We start from the raw sequence: 26,275 nt of genomic DNA, 5'->3' as shown, positions 1-26,275 counted from the left end.
CCCAACAGGAGCAGGGAAAGGAAGGAATGGCCAGGGTGGGAAAGGTCTTTGATTAGGTTGGCTGCTTTCCTGAGGCAGTGCAAAGTGTAGGTGGTATCGATGATGAATTACTCAGTCTCCTAAGGAATTAGAGGTGTACCTTCTTGGCTGTCACTTCTATGTGGTTTGACCAGGACAGATATTTGCTCCAAGGAACTTGGCTTTCAACCATCTCCACTTTGATGCCGTTAATTCTGATTGGGGTACTTCAGCATACTTCCCGAAGTCAGCAACGACATCCCTGGCAGATGAGTAGAGCATATGACAACGGATACAATAGGGTGTCAGATAAGGTGAGAAAAAGAGGGAAATATAAAACGGAAGGGAGGGATGTATTTGGAAGGGGAGAGAAGGATGGGGAGAGAAGGGGCATAAAAGGGAAATTAAGCATTTGGGGATGGAAGATGAGTATGCAAAGGGGGGGGAGAGGAAAGGAGGAGGGTGACTTGGGGGAGCTGGAATGGTGGGTGAAATGAGTGTACACTGGTGTGGGGTGAGGGCACTGGAAAGAGTGATGAGATAGGCGGGTGTTACTTGAAACAGGAGAACTCAATGAACAAGACATCCTTTTGATAAATATAACAATAATATTCACATGTACAGCGAATCTCATTCTCCATGTTTATAAAGCTTCCTTTATCATACTTGGTTGAAAAAGCCGAGTACTCATTGACTAGTTAAGGGTTTCCATGAGAATATCTGTCGAGTTGGAATCGATTTGTGTGCTTTGTTGGGGTTGAAGAAACATTTCAAAGACCCTTTGCAAGGATATACAGATACCTAGACTAAGTGGGACCCGTGAGTCCCATGTTCACACGATAGGGCTGGTCCCCCAATGCAATATTTCACCTCTCCATCAATTCCAATATTGGTGGCCATTGGGGGGGGGGGGGTGGCTTTCTGGAGTGCTGGTATTAGTGTTGTGGGCTGAAAGGACTGGTTTCCAGAGGGCTAGTATGGACATTGTGGGCCGAATGGATACTTGGGCTGGCAGCTCAGTCACTCAGGCCTGGTGGGCTGGCACCTCAGTCACTCAGGCCTGGTGGACTGGCAGTTCAGTCACTCAGGGCTGGTGGGCTAGCAGTTCAGTCATGGCTATTCCTTGAAATTCCATTTCAAGCAGAGTACAGGCCACCACATTCAATTTCACAGCATTTCAAGCAGAGTACAGGCCACCACATTCAATTTCACAGCATTTCAGGCAGAGTGCAGGCCAGCACATTCAATTTCACAGCATTTCAGGCAGAGTGCAGACCACCACGTTCAATTTTACAGCATTCCAGGCAGAGTGCAGGCCACCACATTCAATTTTATAGCATTTCAAGCAGAGTGCAGGCCACCAAATTGCCAAACAACTCATTGTCATTAAGGGCTGATAAATAATTTATTGCAAGTACATTACAGACTCACAGTTCAGTTGATTCCCAGCTTAGAATGATAGTTGTGGACTCTCCCTCACGATCTTCCAGAGTGACTGACTCGCGTCCAGGCATCCAGGAATTTTATGGTCTTGCTCCCCCCGGAAGTTGTTACCTTCATTGAGGCGAGAGGCCCAATCAGCTGATCTCAAGATTGTTTAAACACTCATAACTTTTTTATTTTTAATTGATCAGAAAAATCCTCGGGGCTGCCTCAGTGGAGGAGGACTGTGAGTAAGATGGCCAAAAATCATAGCGATATAGGGTAGCATTTTTTCTAAAATCAATATCAATGAGCGCAGACAGGAAGTGGGCAAGATGGGACTTTTAGTTATATAGATGTTGTGGAAGTCTGCACCCATTCAAAAGACTGTCTTTCTGTGTCAGTGAAGTTGACAGTCTGATAGTCAATACATTCTATGCCACACATTTGATGGTTCAAGTTTTACAGATCAAGAGAAAAGTATTGTCATTTTTATTGCATTGATATTCCACAGTGGTCGGGGGAATTTAGAAGGTGTCAAAACAATGGAAAGAATGGAGATTTTCTGAATGTTGAGGAAATGGGAAGATGCTAAATTATAAACAAAAATTCTAAATCCGTCAAATGTCTCTCTGTTTGAATTATACATTCTTTATGAAGTATTTTAAAACTTGCTTGAATTTAGTGACTGATTTTAAAAGGTTTTGTTAAACTGTCATAAATCGAACTCATTCATTTTGTTTACTATAAACCGCTTACAGATTTTGGCATTTCTGTGGTCTCCAGCCAGCAAACAGATTAGCTTAAAGGGAGAAATGGGCCGCATGCAGTTAAAAAAATTGGCAAACGTTCTTTATTCCCCTGCTTGCAGTGGAATGAGAGGGGCTCAGCAGAATGTGTAGTCAGCATTTCATCTATTTTAATCATGTAGAGTTCAGAGAGTCTAAAATGGGTGTATCGGTAGAGCTGCAGAGGTTGCAGTCGGTGTCAGGAAGGTTAATTATTACTGACGGGGTCTGCATTTGCTTCTGCATGTACTAATGAAGTTTGTGTGGAATAATAAAGCATTGCTTGCAATCTAGTACCTTCAAGGAGAAATACTACTTTCATATTCTTTTATCAGCACCCCCGAATGTGAAACGTTGTTAAAAGCTTGTGGTGAGTTAGGAAAGGTGGTGGGAGAAGAGGGTAATTGCTATCCATGATTAATTATCCTTATTACAGTGGGTAGCAGGGAGTGAAGAAGACATCCTGCAAATATGCTTCAAATGTGATTAGTTGTCTGACAATATCATATTTAGTGAATAACTTAAAAATAAAGAAATTAGTGGATAATTGTGGCATATATTATTGCCTCCTCGGGTCACCACCCTTCATTTAATCTCTGCCTTGTGTTAATTTGGAACATTTTGAATCCAGTAGGACTATTTCACTGAGCACTTACAGTTCCGTCAAGACCTGCTGGATCTCCCGGTTGCGAACCATTTTAACTCCCCTTCCCATTCCCTTACTGATCTTTCTGTCCTGGGCCTCCTTCATTGCCAGAGTGAGACCACATGCATACTGGAGGAATGGCACCAAGCACCAGCTACCCAAGCATCTCATATTCCACTTGGTAAAAATGCTGGAGAAACTTAGCAGGTGAGACAGCATCTATGGAGCGAAGGAAATAGGCGAAGTTTCGGGTCTAGGCCCTTCTTCAGACTTCATATTCCACTTGGGTAGCTTACAACCCAATGGTATGAACATTGAATTTTGCAATTTTAGGCAACCTCTAATTAACTCCTCCACAAATCCAGATAGTTCTCAAGTTCTGCATGTGACATTGCATATTACACATTATTTTATCCAGTGAAGGATTGAAGCATAGGTTACCAACTGGTGCAGCATGTTGAATTATAAATAAACACCTTAATTGAGACTTTTGATGGAATTGAGGAAGCTAATTAGCGAAAGAGATAGTTTTTTAATAGTGTATGATGGAAGGGAAGTGGTAATAAATACTGAAAGAATAACTATTGAACTGCAACATTCACTTCAAATATGTAATTTATTGTTATATCCTCAGTGATCTTACTCTGTCCCAGCTTTTTGGTCAGATCAGTCTAAATGTACGCAGTAATTGCCTTTATCCTATACCCATTTTGAAATATTGACTTTCTTTCAATAAAAAAGCTGCTCAGTGTTTATTTATTCATTTATTTTAAAGTTTCAGATCATCTTGGCCCAATGAATGCACATAAAGCAAGTAAACGCTATACTTAATGCGATCATTAATTTTGCCACAGTTCTTGCCTAATCAGCACAGCACGTTCAAATGATGATCTAGTTGTAAAACCCAAAATCTGAATGTCTAAAATAAATATATCAAGTGCAGCGAGTACTAAGCAAATGGTTTAGCAGGTGATAGAAAAAAACTAATCTTTTAGACAATGTCGATTGTTACCGGAGCCCAGAACTCCCTTTCAATTGTTAATTCTATACAAGAGAAGTGGGTTGGACTTTGGAAAGAGGACAAGAAATAAAAGTGCAATTGTACTCATAAGGCTCACCCTTGCAGTGAAAGTACTGAACAGCGCCTTTATCGGGGTGGGAGATTGCAACCTTCACGTGGTCCGCCCTGTTTCGACGAATATAATCAACCTGGTGTGCACAATCAAGTAAGATCAAATAGAACACGTTGTCCTACAAGTTTGGGCTGTGCACGCCATACGCAAGAAGAAGAGGCGCCTTTATCAATGTAGTGTTGCATTGTGCATTTTTCAGAAAATCCTCCCTTGGGGAAATGTAGTTAACTGTATTGTGAGTGAAATAAAATACTTAAAGTATTAACTATCACTGTAAGGCAGTTTAATTTCATATTATGATATAATTTCAGACATTCTACTCAGACTATTCTACATTATCTGGAAACTGTTTATTGGAGTGATTTGGGGCAAATAATATCAGGATTGGGGAAATTTTACTCTCTGGTTGAATAGCTTGTTGATTGATACCTACTACTAGGGTGAGAAATGGCCAAGCTATTGGACTCGGAATTTAATCCAAGGTATTGGACTTTAATCCAAGGCACTTCAGGAGCAGAAATTTGAGCTTTTCAATAAATCGATTAAATTACGCAATTTGTTTGCTCATCACAAGTGGGTGCTTGAATAAACTGTAATAAAAGATTCATTATGAACCCCAAATGTTTCAAGCCTCCTTTAAATATAGGGAGAGAATGTTTTTAAATATCTGTGGCATCTGCTCTGATACGAAAGGTTGCTATGGAAACTCTATCTGTGGCTTCCCTGCCTAAAGCTAGGATATGCAATCTTTTGAAACAGGGAGTAGGTTCATGTCACAAAAGTGAGTGGTGTATAATAGATGTGACCACAGGAAATTCAGGATTAACGGATAACTTGTAATTAGGTGTTTACAGTACCTTCCTCCTTGTGTTAGCCAGCCTCAGAGAACTATTAAGATTAAAAGGATTTTTGAGTTTAATCCTGGCTCAGTTTTTAAACAAGAGAAATGTAAAGCTGACTGATGCGCAACTTAATGAGCTTGAAGCTGCCTTGCCTTTTAATTGCTGACTCATGACCTAATGCCATATACCCACCTGGAGTAATCTGGGATAAAAATACTGGCATTTGAATTAGTAATGATAACATGTGATTAGTAATGATGATGTGATTAATTTTGTGTTCACATTTCGAGTCTTTAGAATTTAGACATTAGAGATACAGTGCAGAAAAAGGCCCTTCGGCCTAGCGAGTCCGTGCCGACCCCATATACTAACCTACACACACTAAGGACAATTTTACAACTTACCAAAGCCAATTAACCTACAAACCTGTACGTCTTTGGAATGTGGGAGGAAACCAGAGCACCTGGAGAAAACCCACGTGCTCAGGGAGAATGTACAAACTCAGTCATCGGGATCGAACCCGGGTTTCTGGTGCTGTAAGGCAGCAACTCTACCGTTGCGTCACTGTGCCGCCTATTGATGATTTTGTGTGAATTCATATTTAATAAAACAGTAATGTAGAACGTATAAAAAATCTGCTGCTGGATTTTAATCTGTTATAATTACGTAGAATCCTTGACATCGTATAGTGAACCAAGTTGCAGCATTGGATTATTGTCAAACTAAATTTGATGCAGTAATACAAGGAAGCAATGCCAATGCAATGCCAAGCGATGGCCAAAAGCTTGATGAAAGTAATAGATTTTAAGGAGAGTTTTCCAGGAAAGAGGCCGCAGTGTTAAGGGAGATAATTTTGGAGCAATGGCTGTTGGCATCTGAAACTTAGTGACAAATGAAGTCATTAAAATTGAAAATGCTGAAGAAGTTAGAATTGGACAAGGACTAATATCTCTGAGGAACTGCAGGACTGGAAACGAGTGGAGCAAAGAAGAGGCACAGACATTGAGTTATTTACATTGACATATTGTTAATTATGTTGTTGTTCATGCATTCTCAGATACTTTTTTCTGCCTAATATAAGAGGTAGCCTCATAGATAAACACAGGAACTCCCTGTTGATGGAGAGAAGTTATGCATATAATAAGCAAGAATATATTATAAACAAGAATTAGTCCTAGTTCTCTGGTAGTTCAATTGATTGTTTTTATACTTTGCGTTTTTAGTCAGTGCTTTTCAAAGACTAAATTACTGAACAGGTTTGTGTTCCATAATAGCAGCAATTACATCCAGCTGCCAAAGGGAATGAAAAGAAAATGGGTTCTGAACCAGTTCATGAAAGGTTAAACAGGAGAACTAGTCATGAGGTCTTATGAACAATACACAGCAGTTGCCAACTGAAGGCCATCTGTTTCGATTGTCATGTTACTTAATAGCTTGGTGAGGCATGTTAGTTGTTTCCACCATTTAGCTGATTGTTTTCTCATTTGCTTATGCCTTTAGGTAATCAACAATATTGCCTTCCCTGGCGTGTTGCTGATACAGTTCAGTCAATGCCAGAAGCGTTTAAGCTAACCTTCCAGTTGCAGAGGCTATTTTGGCCATCTCTCTGAAATAAATCATTTTGCGTAAACCAGAAGATGTAAGCCGTGGCTGAGGAAGTTTACTTTATATTCACTTGCAGGATGTGGGTGTAGCTGACAAGGACTTGGGAATGTTGTGGTGAATTGCCACCTTGAACATTTGCTGGCTAGTGATGGTACTCCCATAATTTCTGTGGAGTAGGGAGTTACAACAGTGAAAAGGAATGGCCATTAGCTTATAATACATATTGAAGGGAAACATGCAACTGGTGCATGCACCCAGTGACCTCCTCCTGAGTTTGGAGGTGAGGTCAAAGAAACCTTGTAGTGCACTGCAATGCATTTTTTAAATAGTGCATCTATCAACCATGGTGCTATGGGCAAAATAAAGAGTGAATGCTTGGAGGAATAGATTAGGGTGCTAATCGAGTTGACAGTTTTGCTTTGGTTGGTGTTGAGCTGCTCGGATGCTGTTGGACAGGCACGTATCCAGACAATTGAAGGCATTCAATCACATCCTGACATGTGTTTAAATGATGCAAAGGTACTGTAGGAATCAAGAGGCAAGTTCTTTGTTACAGGACACCGAGTCTTTGACCTAACTTTGTAGCTACAGCAGTTTTGGCTGAAATAGTGCCATTAGAGATTTTGTGGGGGATTTGATGATGGTATTGCCATTGAACAGCAAATACAGGTGGTTAGACAATGTCTTCTTTGAGACTTTGTGAGTAGCACAATTGTTGCTGGTCAGTTATCAGTCCATGCCTGTATCATTACAACAGGAAGACACTGAATACTTCAGGAGCATAGGAATTGCAAATGGAATTAAACATTGCGCAATCTTCAATCAGTCCACATCTGACCTTATGATGAAGGGAAAGTTATTCATGAAGCATCCTAGAGCTGATTGGTCCCGAATCAATGAATTCCAGTAATGATATCCTGAGACTGAGATTAAGGTCTTGTAATCACAACCATATTTTTTGTATGCTGTTCTAGTCATTGGAGGGTTTATAATCACAGCATGTAGTGGAGCCAACTTCTCAGCAATTTAAAGATCCTATTCTTGATAAGCTTTTACTTCCTCAAAGAAAACTGGTCCAGTTTAACAGATAAAATGTTCACGCATTATTCTTAATGGCACAATGCTTAAGTGCGAGTATAAAATTGTGGAAAGCATTAACTTTCGAGCATTGGTTGAAATGTGTAACATATCACCTGCTTTTGTGTTATCTGATGAGTATATTATGCCTTTTTACAGCTGGAAGAAGGAGAGAAGTTTTCTACTAGTGTAACTGCCATGGAGGAAGAAGCAGGTGAATTTCTTGCCAAAGGCTATTTGGGCCTAGGGTTGGTCTACAGTCTCCAAGCTACAGAAGGTAGGTTGAGTCTGTATCTTTCACCAGTTTGTGATATTGAATATTCATGTTCACCATGTTTGTGTATACAGTACCTTTGGCTGTAACGTTCTCTGTTTCATGAACAATTCTGTTGAAAGATCATCAACTTCAAATAGTCTTGGAGTGATACAGCACAGAAATGGGGCCTTCGGCCTACCACGTCCATGCGAACCATGGCCACATTGGAATTGTATCCTATAATTTGCCTATTTAAGCATTTGTCAAGTTGCCTCTTAAATATAGTAATTATATCTGTTTCCACCACCATATCTGGCAGTGCATTCCAGATATTAACCAATTTCTGTTGTAAAAATAAACTTTTTCCTTAAAACTCGTTCTCACCTTCTGCCCTTTTGCCCTCTTGTTTTTGATACCCCTGCGATGGAAAAAATATTTTGACAATCTGCCCGATCCCCATCTCGTAACCTTATGCACTTCTATCAGGTCACCTCGTGCACCCCTTTACTCCAGGGAAAAAGTCCAGGCTATCCATTTTTTCCCCCAGAACAAAAATCCTCTAATCCAAGCACAATCCATTGTGACATCCTTCTTGTAGTGTGGTCACCACAACTGCACATGATACTCCAGTGTGACCTTAACAATATTATGTAATGTTACAACATAACAACCCAACTCTTACATGCTATGTCCTAATCTATAAAGCATGCCAAGTGAATACCGGCCTTCACTACCATATCACCTGTGTTACTGACAGGAGAGTAGACTTGGGTGTGAGTGGTTCTTGATTACCTTGGCTGGTTTAGTTTAGTTTAGTTTTGGTTTGGGGCGTGAAGTGTGGATGAAGTTAGTGGGAGTGATGGACCGGGCTGCGTTCGCAATTGTCTGCAATTTCTTGGGTCTTGGGTAGACCAGTTGCCATATCAATTTGTGATGCATCCCAATAGGATGCTTGCTATGGTGCACCTCTAGAAATTGGTAAGATTCATAGAAACATAGAAATTAGGTGCAGGAGTAGGCCATTCGGCTCTTTGAGCCTGCACCGCCATTCAATATGATCATGGCTGATCATCCAACTCAGTATCCACAACCTGCCTTCTCTCCATACCCCCGACCCCTTTAGCCACAAGGGCCACATCTAACTCCCTCTTAAATATAGCCAATGAACTGGCCTCAACTACCTTCTGTGGCAGAGAATTCCAGAGATTCACCACTCTCTGTGTGAAAAATGTTTTTCTCATCTCGGTCCTAAAAGATTTCCCCCTTATCCTTAAACTGTGACCCCTTGTTCTGGAACAACTGGGTCTGCCCAAAAGCAGCATGAAATAGGTTCCGGCCCGTGTGCGGTACGAGTCCGCCTCACCTCCTTTCATTGGAGAAGATACCGGGGAGGGAAATAGGGAAACGACCGGCGACCCAATAGGCAGAGAAGTTGACGAGATAGGCGAGCTAGTCGCCAAACGCCGCGGGAAGTCCGCGGTGGAAACGATAGGTGGCATTGGGGGACGCGGGACCGACTGTGGGAGGGTACCCGAAACGCGAGACATCAGGATATGGAGTCGCAGAACGCGGTTCCTTCACCGGAAGGATATGTTGACAGTTTTGTCTGTAGATGACTCCGTCTGCTTCGACCAGATAAGAGCGCGGTTCTTTGGCAGGGCCGTGCATGTGTCCCAGACGTGCATAGCCCTTGTTTGTCTGGAGACGGACCACTTGTCCACGTGCGAGAGGTTTGCGTGGCTTGCTGGATTTGTCAAAGAAGCGTTTCTGCGTGTCACGTTTGAATTGTAGTTGCTTCTGAACTGCAGGTGGGGAACAAACATGTGGCTGCAAAAGCTGCTGGGACACAGGCAGTGGAGCACGGCTTTGGCAAGATATCAGTCGTTGGGCTGGAGAACCCAGTATGGGATCCTGTGCAATATTCCTTAGGTTGAGCAAGTCCAGGTACACGTCTGATTTGGCAAGGAATGACCGCTCCATGAGTTGTTATGCACTTCGGACAGCGCGATGTTCCTTCACCTACGCTGTTTTGAAGCGTGCTCCGCTTATCAATCTGTGCCCCTTCAATTAGACTGCTTTCTTTGTCCCAATCACTGGAATAAGGAGAACACGTGTAATCAGGATGACAATGTACAACATTTTCTACAGTTTTAATTTTCCTTTCCCAGGGTCATTAATTATGTTTCATAATGACATCCAATATCGTGTCGAACTAGCCCTTCTTCATTTGTGAGCTCAGTTGAACATAGAAACATAGAAAATAGGTGCAGGAGTAGGCCATTTGGCCCTTTGAGGTGCACCGCCATTCAATATGATCATGGCTGATCATCCAACTCAGTATCCTGTACCTGCCTTCTCTCCATACCCCCTGATCCCTTTAGCCACAAGGGCCACATCTAACTCCCTCTTAAATATAGCCAATGAACTGGCCTCAACTACCTTCAAGCAGAGAATTCCAGAGATTCACCACTCTCTGTGTGAAAAATGTTTTCCTCATCTCGGTCCTAAAAGATTTCCCCTTTATCCTTAAACTGTGACCCCCTTGTTCTGGACTTCCCCAACATCGGGAATAATCTTCCTGCATCTAGCCTGTCCAACCCCTTAAGAATTTTGTAAGTTTCTATAAGGTCTCCCCTCAATCTTCTAAATTCTAGCGTGTACAAGCCGAGTCTATCCAGTCTTTCTTCATATGAAAGTCCTGACATCCCAGGAATCAATCTGGTGAACCTTCTCTGCACTCCCTCTATGGCAATAATGTCCTTCCTCAGATTAGGAGACCAAAACTGTATGCAATACTCCAGGTGTGGTCTCACCAAGACCCTGTACAACTGCAGTAGAACCTCCCTGCTCCTATACTCAAATCCTTTTGCTATGAATGCTATATACCATTCGCTTTCTTCACTGCCTGCTGCACCTGCATGCCTACTTTAGAGACATGGAGACCTGCTGCACCTGCATGCCTACATTGGAGACATGACAAATTTCAAAGGAAGTAGAGGCATTAGTTTGCATTTTTGGCTGTGGGGTCAATGTGATCAGGCCGGGCAAATTATTGGTGATATTTATGATGCATTAATGTATATTGCAAACAACAATGGTCCCAATGCCAATCCTTAATGTCACCACTAGTCACAGACTTCCACTCAGAATAGCATCCACCCAACTCTATCCTCTGCCTCCCATCACCAAATCAACTTTGGATCCAATTAGCCACCTCGTCTCCCATGTGCTTCAAGACAATCTTCAAGACAAGCCTACCATGTGGCACCTTGCCAAATGCCACACCAAAGTCCATTTGGACAATACCTACCCCCGGTTTGCTGCTTTGTTATCTCCTCAAAAAACTCGAATCAAATTAATGAGACAGTAGCAATGTTACAAAATTTTGAGATTTAAAAAATCAAGTCTGCAATTTATCCCATCAGATAAAGCATACCAATAAGTTTAATTTGACACCTAATTCACTTTCATATCTCAAGTAATAAAAAAGTTATGCCCATTTTCATACTCGGAAATTAGCATCTTGTTCCCTATTGATTTTCTATGGACATAACAAAAAAGCTGTGATCGTGGACAGTCAAAAGCCCATAACCTTCTTAAAAATTAAGAGAACTGAATGAAATTTTCAGTTATCATAGATTGAAGCATTCTGAAACAAATATAAATAAATCTTACTTGGATGACCTGAAATTAAAGCATATAATTAGTTAGTTACCCAATTGTAGCTAATTTCAAACTTCAATTACTGAATCTAAACATCTATCCATTTCTTAATAAATGATTAACATTTTTAAATAGCCCGTGTCCGAATAATATTCACAAATAATTCACAATAAAACATGATTTTTAAATCTCATTTGCATCAATTTATAGGCCAAATGAAAGGAATTTAGTGTTCATTTGCTGTAAATTAAAGTCAATTTAAATCGGCTTTCTAGTGGGTTCCTGTGAACGCGCTGGTTTAGAACGTTCACATTGCACTGGATTTGTGCCCTCAAGTGCCCAGAAAAATACTGCGGGATATAAAGAGCCCAAAATGAGCTACTCGCTATAACTTTAATACTTTAATAACAGGGTTATATACATGCCCCATTTAATGTAAAAATAAGGTACATACCTTTAATTGTTTGCTTTATAAATCCCTGGGGCTGCGAGAGGTTGCGGAGTGAGACAGTGATTTTTAAACTACTATAAATATTATACAAGGCCATAAAAACTAATAATACCTTTTGCGACGGGGTCTTCCAGCGATTTTCCGTTAATGATTTACTAGGCTGAACATTTTCGATTGGAACAGCCTAGTAAAAATCACGTTTTAAACCCGCCCCCTCTAAACAGCGCCAAAATCACACACAAGGGGTGGGGCAGATGCTCAGCCACGATTCAGGTAGGTTTTGTAACATACCTAGAGACAGGGTTACCCCCGTGCAAAGCCATATTAAACATCCCAATTAGACAGTCTTGTCAAATGGATATAATTCCTGTCCCTTCGAATTTATGCCAGTTGTTTTCCTACGGTTGATGTAAGGCCAATAGTTATCTAGCTAACCCTTGCTGCCCTTCTTAAACAGAAGAAATACTTTAGCTTTAGCACATTTGTGGCTAAAAAAGATGCCAAAACCTCTGTTGGTGCTCCAACAATCCCTTGTTTCCTGCAGCTTTCGTAGGATAAATCTCCTAGCCCTGGGGATTTTTCCACCCTGAAGCACTCCAAGGCATATATTATGTCCAACTTTGTATGTTAACTCTTCTCTCTCCACAAATGCTGCCTGACCTGCTGAGTATTACCAGCTTTTTCAATTTTATTTCAATTACCAGCACCTGAAGTATTTTACTTTGGTCTTGCACTGTTACGACAGGGGGGTTAGGTGACCAAGAATATGGTGTGAACAAGAATATATGTCACTTCTACCACAGAACTCTTTTCTGGCATTGATTACACACAATCATTTTCTGCTTTGTATATTGATGCCACATTCCTCTCAGGGGTTGATCTATGTGTAGCATGAAAGGAGAAATTTCATGAATTTAATATTGCAGCTGAAAATAGGAAAAAGTTGTTGCTGTAATTGGACAATGGTCTATTAATTTGTAGCTTCAAGGATAATGTAGAGTTGCAAGTTTAAATAGCAAATTGCTACCAGTTCGTTGATTAAAAGCAATTTTATATCTAGATTGTAAACTGGAAGTTCATTATGTATTCGGACCTACAACAGTTAAACTATAAGTGTGGATTTGATACAGCAATTTTTTTAATCAAGTAGTTAATCAGTCACCACTGTTGCCTGTTACTGTTCCTGAGACCCAAATTACATCCTGACCTTGAGTGCAGTCTGTGTGGAATTTGCACGTTCCCCTGGGTTTCTTCCTATTCTTCCATTTTCTCCCTTGGGTTCCCACTAGATGCATCAGTTTATGGATATCCATCAATGACCCTGGCTGCGAGGTAAATCGCTCCTAGTGGCAGACGAATTGGGGCATTGATTGGGATGTGAAAAGAAAAACCAATTGGATTAGTGGGTGCAGAGAACTGAGGACTTATGTCTGTGCTATTTGACTGTAAAGGAAACGCTTTGCATTGGCTTCCAACTGCTTGTAAAAGTTGTAAAACAGGAAAAGTGTTAAGTATCTACCTTTAGATTCTAAAATCAAGACAAGAATTTGCATGAAACACCCTCGGAAGAAGACAGAAGAGACTGCAGATGGTGGGATCTGGAACAAACATTATCATCTACCAGTCTCTATGCCACCCTCCCACCCTCTGTGTATTGCTATATAGTGACAGTCTTTCCTCTTCACTTAGTCCTGGCACGAAACCTTAATTTGCACCTTTTAGCCCCCACAGATGCTGCTTGGTTCGCAGGTTCTTACGGTGTTCTTTTCTTTAACCCCTCATAAGAATATGTGAAAAGACTGAAGAACAAAGTTAACAAGTAATCAACCTGCTTTCTTTGAAAGTTGGTGCATATTACACATAGGATAAACACAATGTGATGCGATGGAAAAATTGGTGCCATTTCAGAGCTTTTGAATTTGATGATTTATGCTTATTGACCTTTTGTAGTTTCATTCAACAGCTACATTAAGGAGCACCCAAGACAACCTGCATAAGAAAGCTTTGAAAGCTCTGATGAGGTAAGACTATATGTTTGATTTTACATTGGTTTAAACTAGAATTGAGAGATCAAATACAACATTGTTGGCATTTTGTAGAACATAGTTTACATTAATGCCAAATGTTAGCAATTCATTCATATAACACTGTTAGACCCAGCAACACCTGCACTGTGGGTGTAGACTTGATGAATCATTTTCTCTGACAAGGCACAGGAGATTTCTAGTTTCTGACTTTTTAACAACAGTTTCAGGTCAGAAACAAGAAATCTTTAGAAGTTTTAAATTAAAACAGCAAAACTGTTTGACTAATGATTTATAGTTCCCACAAGACCACTGTGAACTGTTCTTGGTTTATTACAGATATATTGAACTGTTTGGCATTTATCTCAGCACTGATATAATGCATTGTAGCCTTTTAATTGGCATAAATGTGTATTTAATTGTATATACCTTTGCCAGCTCACACATATTCTGAATATGTTGCATAGGAATTGTGTATAGGAATCCACTTGGTTCAAGAATGACAAGATGGTTGGAAGATGACTGGATCAGGGAAAAGTAAATGTAAGGGATAAGGAAAGGTCAGATGGTCTGAGGAGGTAGACGCATGCCGACAGTGTGGATAAGGGCAAGTTGCCAAGCAAATAAATAGGGAAAAGTAGGCCAGTAGAACAAAAATAGGGGAATGACTACTTAGTTTGCCTATCAAATGCTGTAAATTCTTTCAGGCAGCGTTGTTGTATTGCAGGGAAATCCAAGGCTATTAAAACAACCATTTCCAAGGAAGTGAGAGACTGCAACATGGTCATTTTCTCCATCATGGCCACAGATATGGGCAGAAAATTATCTTTGTAGTGATTAGTGTATTTATCAGGAAATGCCTATATGTAGCTGGAAAAATGGCCGAGAGACACAGGGGACTAAAGCAGTTTCACACACTAGCAAAGAACCCCACAAGAATGTTAAATATGTTCCAATTCAGGTGAAACTCATCCAGCTCGCATTAGATCCTAACTTCTACATAAATGGTCCCTGTGATCCAGAAATTTAAGCCCTCCCTTCTACGCCATTTCCTCAGCCACAAATTTATCTGACCTGTCCTAGTTCCGTGCGCATTAGCACATGACACCCAGTTCCAGCGATTACACACTGGGAGAACATGCTCTTTAGTCTGTGACCTAGTTCCCTAAATCCATGCTGCAGAATCTCATCCCACTTTTTACCAATGCCATTAGTACCAATTAGTGCCAATGTGCAGCACAATCTCCTAGTGGTTTTCATTCTGTGATGTCCTTGAGTTAAGGACCTTGACTATACTGGTAGGGAGACAATGCACCATTCCGTCTATGGCCATGGGAAACAAGGTCACAAAAGTGGCAGCTCAAAGGAGAGAGGTAAATTGAGATAATTTTCGATTCAAAATTGGCCGAGTGGCAGAAAATAATAGAAGGTTGTTGCCGGATATTTCTTGTGACTGAAGCCTATTATCAATGATGTTCAACAGGGTGCAGTATTCTCTCCCTTTTTTAATGTGAGTTAATTATTCGGATGTAAATGCAGAGAGCATAATAAATGAAGTTTACTGACGATACAATAATGGCTGTATGATTGGCAGTGGAAAGAAAGGCATTAGAAGATGTGAGATTATGAATTTGAGAAGATTCTTCAAAAGTGAGGAGATATTTAGCAAATGGGAGGATATTAAATAGCAAAGATGAACAATAGATTTCTGGAATCTTTCCAGAGATCCTTGAACATAGCAGCAACTGATTGATAAAGTGAATGAAAAAGCTGGGCAGACTTTTATTTTCTGAAGCTTCGAATCTAAGGTCAGGGAGGTTTTTTTAGAACTGCATATATCTTTTGTTAATCCACAGCTTGAATACTACAAAAATTCTGCTCACTATCTCCCAGGAAATATGTGTCTGCACAGAGGGTACAGAAGAAGCATACCAGCGTATTGCTAAAACTAGATTATTGGAGCGTTAACGAAAGATTTGACAATCTAGAGATATTTTCTATGGAACAAAACTAGCTGAGGAAGATGTGTAAAATTATGAAGGGCCTATTTGGAGTAAATAGGTAGTTTAGTTTATTGTCACGTATACCAAGGTACAGTGAAAAGCTTTTGTTGCAAGCTAACCAGTCAGTGGAAAGACGATATGTGATTATTACATTCGAGCCATCCACAGTGTACAGATACATGATAACGGGAATAAGGAAGGACAGCGGCTGGAAGACATACTATGAGCCCATAGAGGTGGGCTGCAGAAGCTTTGCAGGATGCTCACTCTGCAAAGTCCTCAACCAGTTAGCCATTACGGGGCTGGCAAAGAAGAGGGCCATTCAATCCGCAAGCGAAGCCACAGAGACAGCCACTAGGTGGCTTTGGATTAAGAGGGCTGATCCGTGGGCGGTTGCTACTGGGACGCAAGTCGGGGCTTGATCAACCCCGGCTGGGTTGTCTGGGTGAGGGTGTCTGATATTGTGAGACCCGAAACACCCGATGACCCCAGGTCACACCACTGAGGATGTGTCCCAGCGCATCTAGAAGATGTATCTTTCACAAAGCAGAGATGACAAAAGCTGTGTAGCATAGATTTAAATTAACTTGTAAAAGGATGAAATTAAAAGTTTATCACGCAGTGGGTGATAGTGGTCCAGCCCTCACGAAATGCAAGGGTGGTAGAGGCAGAAATCCTCATCATATTTGAAAAGTGTTGGGATGTATCCCTGAGCAACCCTACCCTGGTGGCGTTCAACATTAGAAGGAGGAAATGCGCTGGAGATTAAAAAAAAAACCAGAAAATACAAAAAACTCAGCATCTAGAGAAAGAGAAATAGTTAACACTTCAGATACGGGACGCTTAATCAGAAGATGAACCTGAAGCAGTAACTGCTTCTGATTCTACAGAAGATAGACACACAATGCTGGAGCAACTCAGCGGGTCAGGCAGCATCACTGGAGAAAAAGGATGGGTAACATTTCAGGTTGGGACCCTTGTTCAGACTGAAAGTTGGGGGTGGGGTGGTGTTGGGGTGGGGGTGAGATGAAGAGATGGAGGCAAGAAAAGATCAGGGCCAGCCCCAAATGACCTCCGGTTTGCAGAAACTATTTGACATGTTTGCCCAGTAGTTTCTGCTTTATTTCATATACCTAGTATCTGTATTGTTTTTTTCTTTTCCAACGGTTAAATACCTTTCATCTGTTTTGTAACTTTATTATATGAGATGGAGAATGAAGCCAGAGTAAAACAATAGAGTTATCTTACAATAGATCAATACAAGTGTTTGTTATAGTTCACCACATGTATTCTGCAGAAGATATAGTCTGATGATAGAGAAAAATGCTGGAGAAACTCAGCGGGTGAGGCAGCATCTACAGTGGCTCGCAAACGTATTCATACCCCTTGAACTTTTCCACATTTTGTCACGTTATAACCACAAACGTAAATGTATTTTATTGGGATTTTATGTGATAGACCAACACAAAGTGGCGCATAATTGTGAAGTGGAAGGAAAATGATACACGGTTTTCAAATTTTTTTACAAATAAAAAACTGAAAAGTGTGGCGTGCAAAAGTATTCAGCCCCCTTTACTCTGATACCCCTAAATAAAATCCAGTGCAACCAATTGCCTTCAGAAGTCACCTAATTAGTAAATAGAGTCCACTTGTGTGTAATCTAATCTCAGTATAAATACAGCTGTTCTGTGAAGGTCTCAGAGGTTTGTTAGAGAACATTAGTGAACAAACAGCATTATGAAGCCCAAGGAACACACCAGACAGGTCAGGGATAAAGTTGTGGAGAAGTTTAAAGCAGGGTTAGGTTATAAAAAAATATCCCAAGCTTTGGACATCTCACGGAGCACTGTTCAATCCATCATCCGAAAATGGAAAGAGTATGGCACAACTGCAAACCTACCAAGACATGGCCGTCCACCTAAACTGACAGGCCGGGCAAGGAGAGCATTGATCCGAGAAGCCCGTGGTAACTCTGGAGGAGCTGCAGAGATCCACAGCTCAGGTGGGAGAATCTGTCCACAGGACAACTATTAGTCGTGCACTCCACAAATCGGGCCTATATGGAAGAGTGGCAAGAAGAAAGCCATTGTTGAAAAAAAGCCATAAGAAGTCCCGTTTGCAGATTGCCACAAGCCATGTGGGGGACACAGCAAACATGTGGAGGAAGTTGCTAAATGCAAAACGCTATGTGTGGAGGAAAACTAACACTGCACATCACCCTGAACACACCATCCCCACTGTGAAACATGGTGGTGGCAGCATCAAGCTGTGGGGATGCTTTTCTTCAGCAGGGAAGCTGGTCAGAGTTGATGGGAAGATGGACGGAGCAAAATACAGGGCAATCTTGGAAGAAAACCTGTTAGAGTCTGCAAAAGACTTGAGATTGGGGCAGAGGTTCACCTTCCAGCAGGACAACGACCCTAAACATACAGCCAGAGCTACAATGGAATGATTTAGATCAAAGCATATTCATGTGTTAGAATGGCCCAGTCAAAGTCCAGACCTAAATCCAATTGAGAATCTCTGGCAAGACTTAAAAATTGCTGTTCACAGACGCTCTCCATCCAATCTGACAGCTTGAGCTATTTTGCAAAGAAGAATGGGCAAAAATGTCAGTCTCTAGATGTGCAAAGCTGGTAGAGACATACCCCAAAAGACTTGCAACTGTAATTGCAACGAAAGGTGGTTCTACAAAGTATTGACTCAGGGGGGGCTGAATACTTTTGCACGCCACACTTTTCAGTTTTTTATGTGTAAAAAAATGTGAAAACCATGTATCATTTTCCTTCCACTTCACAATTATGCACCACATTTGTGTTGGTCTATCACATAAAATCCCAATAAAATACATTTACGTTTGTGGTTGTAATGTGACAAAACGTGGAAAAGTTCAAGGGGTATGAAAACTTTTGCAAGCCACTGTATGGAGCGAAGGAAATAGGCAATGTTTCGGGCCTATTTCCTGGGTGGGGGGGTTGAAGAAGAAAGGAAGAGGTGGAGACAGTTGGCTGAGGGAGAGCTGAGAAGGGGAGGAGAAAGTAAGAACTACCTGAAATTAGAGAAGTCAATGTTTATACCGCTGGGGTGCAAACTGCCCAAGCGAAATATGAGGTGCTGCTCCTCCAATTTACGGTGGTCCTCACTCTGGCCATGGAGGAGGCCGAGGACAGAAAGATCGGATTCGGAATGGGATGGGGAGTTGAAGTGCTGATCAGGTTGGTTATTGCGAACCGAGCGGAGGTGTTGGGCGAAGTGATCGGCAAGCCTAGGCGTGGTCTCACGGATGTAGAGCAGCTGACATCTAGAGCATCGGATACAATAGATGAGGTTGGAGGAGGTGCAGGTGAATCTCTGCCACGCCTGGAAAGACTGCTTGCGTCCTTGAATGGAGTCAAGGGGGGAGATAAAGCGACAAGTGTAGCATTTCTTGCGTTTGCAAGGGAAAGTGTCCGGAGAGGGGGTGGTTCGGGTGGGAAGGGACAAATTGACCAGGGAGTTACGGAGGGAGCAGTCTCTGCAGAAAGCAGACAGGGGAGGAAATGGGAAGATGTGACAACTGGTGGGGTCACGTTGGAGGTGGCGAAAATGATGGAGGATTATTTGTTGTACGTGACGGCTGGTAGGGTGGAAGGTGAGGACAAGGGGGACTCTGCCCTTGTTACGAGTGGGGGGGGATGGGCATGAGAGTAGAGTCACGGGGTCTGATGATCTTCTTTTAAACTTCAGTATATACAGTGCCCTCTGTAATGTTTGGGACAAAGACCCATCATTTATTTATTAGCCTCTGTACTCCACAGTTTGAGATTTGTAATAGAAAAAAAATCACATGTGATTAAAATGCACAGTGTCAGATTTTAATATTGTCAGATGTCACTAGCAACATTCCACATTGTTTGTTGCTTTGTTCCCCTCAATTCATCAATCTGTAGCTGAAATCAGCAGACTTCAATTTTGGCTGCAATTTTATACATGATCACAAGATGGTCATTAAAGATCTTAAACGCAGAATTTTAATTTTCAGCAGTATCATTTATTTGTATTTTTTAAATGCTAGCCTGTTGAATTTTAAACACATGGGGAAACTTGTTATCATGATTAAGAGCCTTGGGCCTCTGTGGTCTCCTCATAGGGATATCTCACTCTCTCTATATGGAGTACATGGATACAAGCAAAAGTCAAGGTTTAGGATCCTTCCCACATCAATAGGAATAAAACTGATATTTATCCAGTTAAAGTTATATCACCTGTAAATTAAATTTCTAATGAGCATCACTCAGATTTGCTGTAGAAGGGTCCTGAACTGAATTGTCATCTATTGAATCCTTTATTTGTCATTCAGACCTTTCGGTCTGAACGAAATGTCGTTGCCTGCAGCCATACATGTAATAATAAACAACACACAATAAACACAAATTAACATCCACCACAGTGAGTTCACCAAGCACCTCCTCACTGTGATGGAGGCAAAAGTCTTAGGGTTGCTGTCTCTTCCCTCCTCTTCTCCCTCTGCGCTGAGGCGATACCCCACCGGGCGATGGTAAGTCAGTCCCGCGGTTCAAGCTCCGCGGCCCGGGGGTGGTCGAAGCTGCCGCCCTCCAGTCCAGCAGACGCAGCTGTTGCCACGGGAGTTCCGGAAAACAGGCATCAACCTGTGACCCGCGAGCTCCCGACGATGTCGTCCACTGGCCCGCGGCCGAGCCCCGGATTCAGGTCGCCACCACCAGGAACGCCGCCTCAGCCGCCGGAGCACCGTCTCCGCCCCGCACCGGGCCGCCCACACGGGAGCGCCTTCCAGCCCCGTACCGGGCCGCCCACACGGGAGCGCCTTCCAGCCGGGAGCTGGGCCGCCCACACGGGAGCGCCTTCCAGCCCCTTACCGGGCCGCCCTCACGGGAGCGTCTCAGCGCCGCACCGGGCCGCCCACATGGGAGCGCCTTACAGCCGGAAGCCAGGCCGCCCTGACAGGAGTGTCTCAGCCCCGCGCCATCCACCCTCACCAGAGCACCGAGTCGTGCCGCTGCCCGAACGCCGCCGCAGCTCGAAGACGGCCAGCCTCGCGTTGGTAAGTCCTGGCTGGCTCTACCTCCGGATCCTCGAGGTCGGTCGCAGGTTGGAGGCCGCCAGCTCTGCCATTAGGCCTCAGCTCAGACGGGGGAAGAGAAGGGGGATACGACAAGAAAGTCGCATTCCCCCGAAGGGAGAGACAGAAAGCCCTGTTTCACACACCCCCCCCCCCACACATAACACAACCTAATAACCAAAAGTTTAACTGAACAAGACAAAAAAAAGAACACAAAAAAGTAAAAACAGACAGACTGCAGGTGAGCCGCAGCCGTTTCACAGCGCCGCCACTTCCGGATCTATCCACGTTTTCCAGGAATGCTGCCTGACCCGCTGAATTACTCCAGCACTGTGTGTCTTTTTTTTCTAAACGAGCAACTACAGTTCCTTGTTTCTACACAGATTTGTTATCTGGCGAGACCTATCCGATCCTTTAATGTATTATCTTTTTGATATGTCTAAGGTGATTAAGAAGACTCAGTGACTATTTACCTATGAGACCAGTGAGGGAGTTCTTTCCTTATTGAATGAAGGTCTTCATCAGTCTAGTTTTAAAGGGATAAGCACACTTAAAAACGAGAAGAGTACTGCTTTGTATAAAATTAGCGTAGATAAAATCTGGCTTCTGAAAAAATGTTATAACTAGAAAACATTTTAAAATATCTTGGAATATTCTGGATGAACTTCATTTTCAGTTCATTATCATGTCCAGGGAGCATGGAAGGATTTTTTGTTATGTATGTTATTATTGGTTCATTGACATTTACTTGTATGTGGTTTTGAAAATTGAAATGAGTCGCAGACAGTCCAAGCAATGACTAACTGTAATATTCAGTTTTGATATCAGATTGGTAATTTTAATTTAGCATTCTGTGCAAAGTATTGGCAGATGGTCATTTTTTAAACAAAAATGAAAAATGTTGCTACGCTCACTGAAAGGTGTAATTAAATCATTGCCATGGAACCAAATTTTCCATCATCCATGTTTTATTACCTCATCAAACTGGAAGAATTTAAAATTTTGTTTGGAATTATTGTTTTCCTCGTGTTTACGTTTTTCAGATTCAGATTCAGATTCAGATTCAATTTTAATTGTCATTGTCAGTGTACAGTACAGAGACAACGAAATGCATTTAGCATCTCCCTTGCAATTTTCACCACCCTCTGCAATGCCTTCCGGTCGGAGACAGAGCAGTTGCCATACCATACTGTGATGCAGTTGGTAAGGATGCTCTCGATGGTGCAGCGGTAGAAGTTCACCAGGATCTGAGGAGACAGATGGACCTTCTTCAGTCTCCTCAGGAAGAAGAGACGCTGATGAGCCTTCTTGATCAGAGTAGAGGTATTGTGGGTCCAAGAGAGGTCATCGGAGATGTTGACTCCCAGGAACCTGAAGCTAGAAACACGTTCCACCTCCGTCCCGTTAATGTGGATGGGGGTGTGCGTGCCGCCTCTGGACTTCCTGAAGTCTACAATGAGCTCCTTGGTCCTCTTGGAGTTAAGGGCCAGGTTGTTGTCAGCGCACCATGCTGCTAAGTGCTGGACCTCCTCCCTGTAGGCCAGCTCATCGTTGTTGCTGATGAGGCCAATCACCGTTGTATCATCTGCATATTTGATGATGGTGTTAGTACCATGTACAGGTGTGCAGTCATAGGTGAAGAGGGAGTAGAGGAGGGGGCTCAGCACACAGCCCTGTGGAACGCCGGTGTTCAGGGTGAGGGTTGAAGAGGTGTGCTTGTCTAACCTCACAGACTGGGGTCTGTTGGTTAGAAAGTCCATTATCCAGTTGCAGAGGGAGGGGTCGATGCCCAGGTTACCGAGTTTGGTGATCAGTTTTGATGGTATAATGGTGTTCAATGCTGAGCTGTAATCGATGAACAGCATTCTTACGCAAGTGTCTCTGTTGTCGAGGTGGGAGAGGGCGGAGTGAAGTGCCGTTAAGATGGCATCCTCCGTACTCCTGTTCTTGCGGTAGGCAAACTGATAGGGATCCAGTGTGGGGGGTAGGCAGCTTTTGAGGTGTGCCAGGACCAGCCTCTCGAAGCACTTGGTGATGATGGGGGTAAGTGCAACTGGGCGGAAGTCGTTGAGGCTTGCCGCAGTGGAGTGTTTTGGCACTGGCACGATGGAGGTGGTTTTAAGGCAAGTGGGGACAACTGCTTGGGCAAGTGACAGGTTGAAGATGTCAGTCCAGACGTCTGTCAGCTGCGCAGCACAGGCCCTGAGCACGTGCCCGGGGATGCCGTCAGGGCCAGCAGCTTTACGTGCATTAGTCCTACTCAGTGCCACGTACACGTCGTAGGGGGTGAGTGTGAGGGGTTGGTGATCGGCAGGTAGCACAGCCTTGATGGCTGTCTCTAGATTGTCCCTGTCGAAGCGGCCATAGAAGTGATTAAGCTCCTCAAGGAAGGAGGCGTCGCTGGATGTGGGGGTGATGTTGGAGGGTCTGTAGTCCGTGATGGCCTGGATGCCTTGCCACATGCGTCGGGGGTCGGAGTTGTTGTTGAAGTGCTCCTCAATCCTGAGCTTATGGCAGTGCTTGGCCTTCCTGATGCCCCTCTTCAGGTTAGCCCTGGATGAACTGTAGGCTCGAGCATCGCCTGACCTGAAAGCGGTGTCCCGTGCTTTCAGCAGTAGCCTGACCTCGCTGTTCATCCATGGCTTCTGATTCGGGTATATGGTCACCTGTTTGAGGGAGGTGACACTATTGATGGTGGAATTTATAAAGTCCAGAACAGAGGATGTATAGGAATCAATGTCCGTGTGAGAGTCAAGGGTGGCCTGGGCTGCAAACGCCTTCCAGTGAGTGTTTCCAAAACACTGCTGAAGTGTGAAGTCTGCTTTCTCTGACCAGATTTTAACTGTCCTCACAGTTGGTTTAACCCGTCTGATGAGTGGGGAGTACTTAGGGACTTAGTACTTAGTACTTTTGCATTTCTATTGTGTAGTTTTATTTACCATCATAATTTTTCATGGTTCTATGTACCATTTTCCAGAGCCCAGAGTTTGGATCCTGATGATCATCGGGTCGTCCTATACCTTTCCTTGCAGATGGCATTCAAAAGGCAGGTTGGTACTCCGGTTATTACTTGTGTATCCTACTTGTGCAATTTTCCTCTGCTAAAATAATGGTGTAGTACTATGTGTTATGTACAAACCATAGATTAAGTACTGAAACTTGGATCCTGGCATGTCTATGTGTTTACAGAACTCTATACTGAATTATGTTGCTGTCCTGCGTGCAATGACACGTAGATGATGACCTGACCTTATAACAATGACTGCAATATTTTATCATTTATATGCACAGAAGACATGGTTAGCCTCAAATGCTGGGACAGACCTCTGTCAGGTGGTGAAGCCCACTCCAGTGTATGTTAAGATGCTCATCCTTGCCAGAGTCCCTTTCAGGGAACAAAATCGGATTCGGATATTTTGGATGTCCCACTTTTTAGAGAAGGATCCCAACCTAAACGTCATTCATCCAAGTTCACCAGGGGTGCTGCCTGACCCGCTCATTACTCCAGCACATTGTGTCTTTTTATGTAAACCAGCATCTTCAATTCCTTGTTTCCCCACTTTCTTTCTCTGAGTTTAGAAAAGGGGAATAACCAGTTCAAAGGCATGAAAACAGAAAATGCTGAGAATCTGCAGCAGGTCAGGCAGCATCTGTGAAAAAAGAAAGTTAATGTTTTGGATGCAGAACTCTATTTCAGAATAACTTTGTTGTACCTGCTCCCATTTCTTACTGAAGTTGGCTCCACCACGTGAGGTGGAGCTTTCCCCTGAGAACTATCATTTGAAGAGCTCCCACCATGGTGTATTTTAAAGTTTGTGCGCATTGCGTGACTTTTTAGATAATTTGCCGTTTTTGTGCAATTAAACACGGAAGGCCCAAAATTCCGGAAACTTAGTAGAAGTGATGCATTATAGGTCGTTCCTGGATCATACTGATCCCTTGCAGTTGTGCAGAAAACTGATGCAGATTCCTGTCCAGCAGCATTTTAGTGCTTGTTTCAAACATGCAATAATTTCAACCCCTGTAGTTTAATCTGCATTTTGTTTACAGGATGAGTAATATTGACAGTCAAAGCACTTGGAAAAATATCTGGTAAAAAAGTGAGATTATTTTCAAGTAAATAAAGCCAGGTTGCAAAATTATTTTTAAAATATCAGACTATTTAATTCTAAATGGGATAAGTGTTTTAAAAAAATGCATATGGTCTGCACTTTTTTGAATTCTGGTGGATTTTATCTTCAAGATCAGTAAAAAAGGAGGATTTACACTGGTAAATTTCAGCTGTCCATACACCAGATGTAATACGTAAACAAAGCCAAAATTGGGTGGCACAGCTGATAGAGATGCTGTCTCGCAGCACCATAGACTCAGGTTCAATACTGACCTTGGGTGCTGTCTGTGTGGAATTTGCACAATCCCCCTCTGACCGTGTGTGTTTCTTCTGGGTACTCCAGTTTCCTCCCACATCACAAAGATGTGCAGGTTTGTAGGTTAATTGGTCTCTGTAAATTGCCATTGTGTGTAGAGAGTGGATGCAAAAGTGGGATAATATAGTAGTGTGAATGGGTGATCAAAGAACAGCATGAACTCAATGGGCTGAAGGGTCTGTTTCCATGCTGTATCTCTATCTCTCTAAAGCTGTGGTGTCATGTCAGTAAAGGTTACGTTTCATTGAACTGGCACACGTGATTCTCAGTGACAGTAAATCTAAGCAATGGAATTAATTAGTTTAGTTTAGAGAAACAGCGTGGAAACGGGCCCTTAGGCCCATGGAGTTCACACCAGTTCAATGTTATCCCACTTTCTCATCCACTCCCTACACATTCAGGGCAATTTGCAGAGGATCAATTAACTTACAAACCCGCAAGTCTTTGGGGTGTGGGAGGAAATCGGAGCACCTGGAGGAAATCTACGCAGTCACAGGAGAACGTGCAAACTCCACACAGACAGCACCTGAGGTCAGGATCGAACCTGGTTTTCTGGCACTGTGAGATAGCAGCTCCACCAGTTACGCCACTATGTATTTTTGATTAGGGAGGACATTGTGGCATTAGTCTGAGATTACTGAGAAATCATCCAATGAGGCTTTATAGGTGAATCCTAGAAATGATCACCTTATTGGGATTGTTTTACAAGTCCCCAAATAGTCGATAGGAACTAGAGGATCAAGCATGCTGGGAGATTGTGGAGAGCTGCAAGAATAATAGGGATGTCTCGGGACTCAATTTACAGGGAAAGGTTTGGCAAGCCATGGCATTCCTTGGAAT

General features: G+C 42.7%; 1 protein-coding gene across 3 annotated transcripts in view; it reads left to right on the top strand.

The window, feature by feature from the left end:
• Positions 1–26,275, top strand: part of LOC129699642 (tetratricopeptide repeat protein 7A-like) — a 199,024-nt gene that overhangs the window by 81,773 nt on the left and 90,976 nt on the right. For all 3 annotated transcript variants that reach the window (XM_055639614.1, XM_055639613.1, XM_055639615.1), the window contains 3 exons: positions 7,691–7,808; positions 13,865–13,922; positions 23,986–24,058. In XM_055639614.1, coding sequence (XP_055495589.1) covers positions 7,691–7,808; positions 13,865–13,922; positions 23,986–24,058 — 249 coding nt within the window. The remainder of the gene's footprint in view (positions 1–7,690; positions 7,809–13,864; positions 13,923–23,985; positions 24,059–26,275) is intronic.

The sequence above is a fragment of the Leucoraja erinacea genome, chromosome 8 (genome assembly GCF_028641065.1).
Source record: "Leucoraja erinacea ecotype New England chromosome 8, Leri_hhj_1, whole genome shotgun sequence".
Classification (NCBI taxonomy): Eukaryota; Metazoa; Chordata; class Chondrichthyes; order Rajiformes; family Rajidae; genus Leucoraja; species Leucoraja erinaceus.
The sequence above is the reverse complement of the archived record's forward strand: the minus strand, read 5'-3'. Positions and strand labels throughout refer to the sequence as shown.